At 26.7% G+C, this 9,012-nt stretch overlaps 2 protein-coding genes across 2 annotated transcripts; one reads left to right on the top strand and one right to left on the bottom strand.

The window, feature by feature from the left end:
- Positions 1–394: 394 nt before the first annotated feature.
- Positions 395–4,834, bottom strand: LOC113553135 (zinc finger protein 436-like). Its single transcript, XM_026956307.1, has 9 exons — positions 4,483–4,834; positions 3,763–3,924; positions 3,325–3,507; positions 3,107–3,253; positions 2,438–2,547; positions 2,042–2,340; positions 1,723–1,920; positions 1,428–1,642; positions 395–1,208 (listed from the first exon to the last, which is right to left on the bottom strand). Exons 1-9 carry the CDS (start codon positions 4,624–4,626, stop codon positions 1,140–1,142), a joined length of 1,527 nt encoding a protein of 508 aa, XP_026812108.1. The 5' UTR covers positions 4,627–4,834; the 3' UTR covers positions 395–1,139.
- A 1,296-nt stretch (positions 4,835–6,130) lies between these two features.
- Positions 6,131–7,890, top strand: LOC113553178 (zinc finger Ran-binding domain-containing protein 2-like). Its single transcript, XM_026956362.1, has 2 exons — positions 6,131–7,389; positions 7,714–7,890. The coding sequence occupies exon 1, from the start codon at positions 6,679–6,681 to the stop codon at positions 7,369–7,371; it is 693 nt and encodes a 230-aa protein (XP_026812163.1). The 5' UTR covers positions 6,131–6,678; the 3' UTR covers positions 7,372–7,389; positions 7,714–7,890.
- Positions 7,891–9,012: the final 1,122 nt, after the last annotated feature.

The following is a 9,012-nucleotide window of genomic DNA, read 5'->3' as shown; positions in this document are numbered from 1 at the left end:
CGAATTAGGCAGGCGCGACTTACAAAACGTCGACGCGACCAATTCACTATGATACCGTTACGCAGCGGTCTCGGGTATAGTCACAATTTAAGATATATAAATTATATATAGCTATAATAGCCATTTAGGTATAGTATACCTTAAATCCTGAGTATAGTTGACTACTAGGCGTCATAAAACACAATTTAAATTATAATAAAACCCTTTATTTAAAGACAATAGTATCTATTTTTATATCTGGCCGATTATATAAAATTATTGGTTAATAAAAATAAAACAAATTATATTTTTAAAAATAATTCAGATAATTTAGAAAAAAAAATACAAACTAAAATTTAAATTAAATCTAACTAAATGGCTAACTGAACATTTACAAAATGTTTCAAAAATTTTCAGCATTTTTTTGGATTATTTTTGAGACTTTTAAAGAGGGCAAACAATATTTACTATAAATAAATTTAAATTGTTGAGTTATACATAATAAATATAATTTTCTAGTTAAAAATTGTAAATTAACCATAATAGACCTAAAACGGCTTAAACAACATGTATTAAATTCTAATGAGCAAATCAATTAACTAAGTTTGTCTTAGTATTATATCAGTCTGTTTATGGATTTCAAAATAACATCTCCTTAAGTTTTTTGGTATATTTTGTACACGTTTTTACTATCATTAACATAAAAAAATATAATAGGATTTCACAACTACATTAAATATGTATGGAACATTCAACCATCTACATTGTGATATGTTTTTAGAGGATCTGTCCTCAGCTTAAAATGATTAGATTTGACCATGAAATGTAATTTAAATTTAAAGGCACTAAAAAATAATTATGAACATAATTTACTAATGTTTTGATTTTCCATAAAAAAAATAATAATTGGCAAAATCACCAAAAATTAAATAAAAATTATTCTACACAAAAATAACTTAAAACCTAAGTCATTCTTTCAATAGTCATAAAATTTGGTGTCGTTGTGACAGTAATTAAAATGTAACATTCAAGTACAAAATAATATGACTTAAATCTAAAACTAGTATTTGTAGGAACCCATAATTTACACCCTGAAAACCTGAACATTTTGGGCTTTGACCTTTTGACAATTATTTCTAAATTATTATCTTCGTAAGATACTAAGATACTTGATATGTATTTGTATTTGGCACATTAGATAGTTGATTTTGCTTCTCTTGTTGATCAACCTGTAAAAATAAATCATACTTTATATTATAAATATTTGTTTAATTACAATTATAGAATAGATGTAGAATAAATAAATTATTATATTATTATTTTTATTATTTTGTCATGGAAATAAAAAAATTAATTACTTAGTAAAGTTTCAAATGAAATTATAAATTTACAACATTAATTTTATAAAACACGGCAATAAATCAACTTTAATAGAAGGGTATATTTACTTCAGTTTTGAATTCTTCAATAACAGAACCAGACTCTGATTTAATACTATTGGTATAACCTTTAGTCCGATGCCTGAACTGATGAGTAATTAAAAATTGACTTGTAGCAAATCGTTTCTTGCATATATCACACACATATGGTAACTGACTATCTTCGACCTCATTATGTGTTGCCATATGCATATCATAATAGTGTTTTACAATAAATGATTTACCTAATACAATAACCATTAGAACTTTAAAAGTTAACAATCTTCAGACAAATTATCTAAAAACTCTAAAATGTAATACCAACCACAAACTTCACAGACTAGAGGTCCAGTCACTCCGTGTGTAGTTCGATGTTTGTGAAGATTATCTTTACGACTAAAATGTTTATGACACAAATCACACCCATACAATCGTTGACCAGTGTGACTCAACATATGACGCATAAGATGTTCTTTACGACTAAATGATTTAGAGCATGTCTCACAGCTGTATGGACGTTCCCCTTTAGATAAATATAATAAAATTATTAAATTAATTAAGACAATTCATTAATTTGTAATAGATTATATAGTTATAAAAAACTCAAGATATATACAATATATTATTTATTATACAATATTTACCAGTATGAAGTTTTCTATGTTGGATTAAATGCTCTTTTCTTTTAAATTTTTTCTCACAAACATCACAAGGAAATCTTGGAGGCATCGTATCCCTTGTACTTCTTGTCGGTATATTATGAACATTTCTATTGTTTATAGCTTTGCATACTTGACTATGCATCACAATTTCTTCCTCAGATTCTAATACTTTCCCACATGCAGTGCACGTTGCAAGAGCTCCGTCCATTGGTAAAAACCCATTCATATATGGTTTGATATCATTAGGCTTAGTGTTATCCAAATCTGAATCTTGATCGTTACTTCAAAAACAAAAATTTTAAATACACATAGAAGTAACTAAACATAACTGAAAATGTTTTTTAATTAATTAAGAATATTTACTTGATAATAACTTACTCAGATCTATTATAATGAAGACTAATCTCTGGTTCAACAGTTAACGGAGTCACATAATTTATAGAATGAATATTTAATTCAGAATCTTCTTTATCTGAACTAAGATTATCCTTGAAAAATAATAAAACATCTTATTAAAAATATTATTAACCGATCAAATAAACATATTATTGTGATATAACATAACTTAATATAATGAATTTTTAATATACTAATTGTGATTTTCTATAAATTAAAAAAAACCTTATACAGATATTTTTAATAATTTTGAGTAAAAGTAGTATACACTGTGACCCATAGGTGTTGGGGGTTTGATTAATATTGTGTGTATACTTTCTTAAAAATGTATATTTATTTATTTATTCTACTACTTCTATTACATATAGGGCCAGATTGACCCGACGAGTTACCGAATGAAACTCGATCGATAACTCAAAATATAGATCGGTTATTAGTATTTAATTGTAATTTTTTTTTATAATAATGATAAATTAGTACAAACATTAGCAGAAAATATAAATGAATCAAATTATTAAACCATATTATAGTAGTTGTAGCTGCTAACAAATGTTAGAAATCCTAAAACTTGGTAAGGTAATACCTTGAAAAATCTGGCACTGAGTGCATAGCAGTTATGAATAACGAAATAGTTCAATCTATAATGCTTACAGGTATAGAATAAATAGTTTGAACATTTTCACTAGCATCATTTTCTTCATTTGATGAATCTGTTTGAACCGACTGATTTAAATTATTGGCTATTGTATAATTATACTTCATAGATTCAACTCCATTAGTTGTACTAGTTATAACTTGCTATTATAAAACAAAAAATTGATGTAATTAGACATAAATCATTAATTTTTTAACTAAGAACCAATAATTACCTGCATATTATCATATTTACAAAAATCTTGATATTTACTGTTTACATCATTTATTATTTGTATTGATCCAGATTGAACAAGGTTGGACAGACTTTGCATTGTAAGCACAGATGAAGAATGATCAGAGCTATTATTTTTCTTAGTACTCGCAGAATTATTTTCTAAAGATTCTCGTACATAAACCTGAAAAAATAGTTTTTAAATGGAAAAAGTGGTGATAATTAATTTGAATTACTATTATTTTGTTTAAATTATACAGAAAACTATTAACCAAAAACAAATTAAATTAAAACATTTATAATTTAATTATTTATCTAAAAATATTCAAGATCAGTACAAAAAGTGATGAATAGTAAGGTAGGTCTTTCACAGTATTATCTATCAATTAATTAGAGCCGTTACTTGTAATTAAAATAAATATAAATTAAAATAACTTACTTTTCCTTGGCATTTCGCTTGATCCGAAACACTTAAAGTTGCACAATAACTTTTTAACATCGATTCAGTATTTACACATTGATCTATAAATTCGTACAATTCATCCATTTTAGCTATACAATTTTCACATATTCCTTTTGGTAAGCTGTCACTTTCTTTGATCTAGAAAAAATAAATATATATATATTCAGTCAATGATCTCAATAAATTATTACCAAAAAATTACATAAGGAATCTTGAAAATTGTTTTTTTTAAATGACTACATATATTGACATAATATGATTTTTTTCATATTAAAAAATCATTTATATCTAATTATTTAGAAAATATTATGTACACAACTATAATATTATAACATCTAACTTTAAAATCATATTAGGTAAATTTCTAAACAATATAATCAACTATAATACTTTACAAATTATATTAAACAATTTAATAAGTATGTAAAACTATATTAATATATAAAAAAAAATAATAATTTATACTACCTAAATAATCAAAAAATTCACAAATTCTTACATGCGAAGACGGAATAGAAAAATATAATTTGAAAACATTAAAAATCTAGCCACAAATTTAAAATAACCTAATAATAACTAAAGTACAGACACTACAGACAGATCTTGCAGTCAACTCATAAGGGTTGATGAAAAATATTCACTAATCATATAATATCAATTGTAAAGCACTAGTGTCTTATTAGTTGTCTTACTCACCTGGAGGGGTATACACTTTTTCAGTTTGAACTGTAGCTGCCGTTCGTTGCTCTCCCGACTCTTGAACAGATGGTGTTTCTTGCCGCCTACGCACATGCAGAGCCGGCACAGCTCGTAAAAGTCAACCTTTTTGTAAATGCTCATCTTACGAAATTCCGAAAAAAAAAAAATTGGTCAAGAGCAATTCGATTTATCCTACCCACGTATTATTTATCCCGAGGCGGAGATTCGACAACCCCGCCATTTGCGTCGCTGTTTTTCGGTTTTTGAAGTAAAGATCGGTTCGCGAACGCGATGATGTTGTTGACTGTAGTTGTCTGTTATTACTTATTGTTGTTGTTGCTGCTGTTGCCATCAATGGCCACCGAGTGCACCACATGCACCATTGCACATATTTCGCATGTTTGTGCTAACCAGTACCCCAATCCTAGTAAGCTGTAATCGCAACAACTGATAACACCGGCGGCCACGGCACCCTTAGCTTGCTGTAACCACCGTCCACTACAGAATACAGATATACTATTATATTAATTAATAATTTTATATTTGGATGCATACACTAGTCAAATACATAATCGACTATCTAGTTAAATATTTATAATATATATCTCTGGTGGCAACTACAACAATAATATAAATATTATAATATTATATTATTCAACCATGGTCTTAAAATATGAAAACCACTATTATACTGTACCGAGTGATTTATTACCCATGCTCCCACTCCAAATTATTTCTTTAATAATTGTTACATTTTTACATTTTTCAAATTCTGATTTATGAAATTTTTAGCTAAATCTAAAGCCTAAAGGCCCAATTTTACGATTTAGGAGTTGCGGCAATGTCACCGTTTACTTTCCAAATGAGAATCACATTTTTTCCCTCCAAATTATTGAAATATGTTGATTAGATGATTTTTTTTGAATATTTTTAATTTTTATTCGTCTAAATAAAATTCAAACTAGGGATTTTTGAGTTACTTAACTATAAAGGATAATGGTCAATGTTGATTTGAGAATTACGAGTCATTAAAATTAAAATGTTAATATTACAATATTAGGTATATCTATTTCATAGTTTATCATGTCTATACATAATGATAAATAATAAGTAAAACTATTCGTTTAATCTTCGATTAGATTCATAAAAATAGTCGTCAAAGAAATCATCTAAATAATTTACGATCGTTTTTTATTAGAAAAAATTGTTGGTGATCACCCTGTAGAGCAATATTGTTTTATATTAGAAAGTAGTAAGGTGCTGCCATTTTGTTTTCCACGGAATGAAAACAACCAGGCCTAATGAAAATAATGATAAAAATTAAATTAATTGTCAAGTTGAAACCTGAAACTTGGATGGCTTGCTTATTCGACGATATGTTTGTAAAGTATACAGACTATAAAGACCTAAAGATTATAGTTTGTGACTATAAATAATTTCAAATAGACACAAACTTTTTTTTTATGTTTTATTTCGAGTCTATATTATACTCATTATACTCTATAATGGTTTCGAAAATAATAATAATATACTTTAATGGTTACAGTTTTTTGTTATCAATTATCAAATCCCTCGTAATGTGGTCACACTGTCGTCTGTTATCGCAATACACGCCCCCTTCCACTCGACTGTGTACCCGGATCGTCAGAACTTTGGTACACTATCGAAGTACCGACTTAATCGTCACTGATTTTTTTTTCCTAATTATAAAATTGTCTACCATATAATTATGATGCTTTAGATCTTAAGAATTAAGAACGATTATAATGTAATGTTACTGTTCACGAATAACAAGCTAAATAATACGTCAACATCATAGCCATTTGGTTGATTTAAAATTGTCCACTGTATGTTTTATTAATGTACGTAACTGAAATTTAATTATATTTTAATTCGTACGCGAGCACTTTATATGTTTATAGCTGCAACCCATATTACATATACGTCGTTAATGTACCGTCTGTATGCGAATTTATAGTATCAGTTTTGTGTAATTTATGAATATATATTCATGCAAGTGAGTAAATCGAACTCAAGATCTTGCTTTCAACAATAATAATAGGTATGTTCAAGAAATAATTTCGGCATCTTTCATTTTTGCATAATCACTATAATGTACAGCAGCAACAGCAGCAGCTAATATAAATTGGTAACGGCTGATTTGTAACATTTGGTAAACATAGATTTCTTCAAATGTCTAGTGATATGTCCTCAAATGCGGAGGATTTGCCATTGGATGCTGGTAAAGCATTTCGCATGACTGACGGTGACTGGATCTGTCCAAACGCTCAGTGTGCAAACATAAACTTTGCTCGTCGCACACATTGTAACAGATGTAATAAAGAACGTGAAGACTTACCGGTCAAGAAAAAAGCTGGTGCTGAAATCGGTAAGGCAGCTGCCGAAAAGAGTAAGGGTCTGTTTTCTGCTGATGACTGGCAATGTAGTAAGTGTGGCAATGTGAATTGGGCACGTCGATCTCAATGTAATATGTGCAATGCGCCTAAATTTGCTGATCCAGAAGAACGTACTGGTTATGGAGGTGGTTATAATGATAGAGGAGTTGTTGAGTATGTCAAGCGAGAAGAATCTGATGATGAATATGATGAGTTTGGACGTAAGAAAAAAAAACAAAAACGAGGTAGTGGTTCTATAAGCGAGGATTCCAATAGTCAAAATGGCAAAGAAGATAACAACGATAGAGGAAGAAATAAATCATGGTCAAATGCTGTTATTGAAAATGATGATGAGGAGGAGGAAGATGATGATGATGATGATGATGAAGATGAAGATGGAGATCTTTCAAAATATGATTTATCTGAATGGGATGACTTAGCAGCCCAAGCCAAAAGAGATAGATCAAGATCTAGATCACCATTAAAATAATTATGTTTTTAATGTTTTGTAAGTATTAACTATTTTTTTTTTTTTTTTTTTAATTTAACTTATTGGTACATGAAAAATCATCACATTTATCTAATAAAATATTATATTTTATGACATTTTGTATCTGAAACTTATGAAAAACATGATATTTTTTATAAATATAAAACAATTTAAATAACTAAACTTATAAGTTGTAGATATTAATTACTCTATAATATTACACAACTTTTTTGATACCACCAAACACCAGAACAAAATTAATCTCAGTTTCAAGTTTTTGTAAGGTTAATAGGTACTTTTGACATTTTGTTGTAATAATATCATGTTATTTTTATTTTTCAGTTTAAGTTATGGCTATCTCAACGTTGTTGACCACTGACCAGTCTACAATCAATATTTTCCAATAAATCAACCAGACCACAAATTAATTTAGTTATTAGATCATATGTTTTTCTGACATTTTATTTATTTTGAACACTATCAATTTATATATATTTTAACTGTTGCATATTTTTATTTTACTTACATTAATTAATATATTGTATGCATAAAAAGCCAAAATACTAAAACTATGTAATTAAAATAAGCTGTACAGCTTTTGTCATTTTAAATATATCCAATTTTCCTTGTGTTGATATATTAAAAATAATATATTTTCTTTATTTCACAAAATTTAAACATTTTATCTTTAATATTCTCACCAATTTTGGACTAATTAAAATTTGTATTAATCTGTTGCAGTCAGTATTAATATTTCTATCCTGTTATACATAACATGTAATATTGTATTAACTTTGTACAAATATGTTGAATTCTGTTTAATTAAAACATTGATTTCCAAGTTCTAATTTGTCATTAAAATATTTACATAAACTTTACATTTAATTTCCCACTACATATTTTGAGAGTTAAATATCAAGTATTGATTATAAATTATTTTATTTTATTATTGGAAATAGATTTAAGTTAAAGTATCAATAATTTAATATGTACCTATTTCATTAATATTTTTGTATTTTTAAATTTTTAATGGAATTGTTTTTATTTTCATATTTGTAATTTTTAAATATGATTACATTATTACTTGCAAATATTTTTAAAATTAAAACTTACATTTTAAATTTTTTAGATTAAATTGACTGAAATAATAATACTTACATATTAGTAAAATATGTCTTGAGTGATCTTGAGACTACTTGTATAGTATAAAGTTTAAACTAACAACATTTTTAATACGAAATAATTTTGTGTATTAATACAATTTGTCATAAATAATATAAATAATAACATTTTTTTATGATTCTAATTCTAATTGTATGCATCATCAATTATTATCACAACCATATGTCTATGAGGAGATGACTTATTAATTATTATATTATCTGCAAATGTTAAGAAAAAATTCAATATTATGATAATCATTTTTTTTTTAAATCTTGTCTCTTGGTTAGATTATTATAAATTTATCTTCATAAAAAGTTAAAGTATATGCCTTAATGTTCAAGATTCTTATTTTTATTTTGCATAAATCATGAATCATATTACATATTTTAATATTTATCAATCATTTTAACTGTTAATATTAGTGTCTAGATATTTTTAATTTATCCTAAATGTATTTATATTACTTACCAGTAAAAA

Source organism: Rhopalosiphum maidis, chromosome 2 (genome assembly GCF_003676215.2).
Source record: "Rhopalosiphum maidis isolate BTI-1 chromosome 2, ASM367621v3, whole genome shotgun sequence".
NCBI lineage: Eukaryota > Metazoa > Arthropoda > Insecta > Hemiptera > Aphididae > Rhopalosiphum > Rhopalosiphum maidis.
Note: the sequence above shows the minus strand (reverse complement) of the source record. Positions and strands in the feature narration are given on the sequence as shown.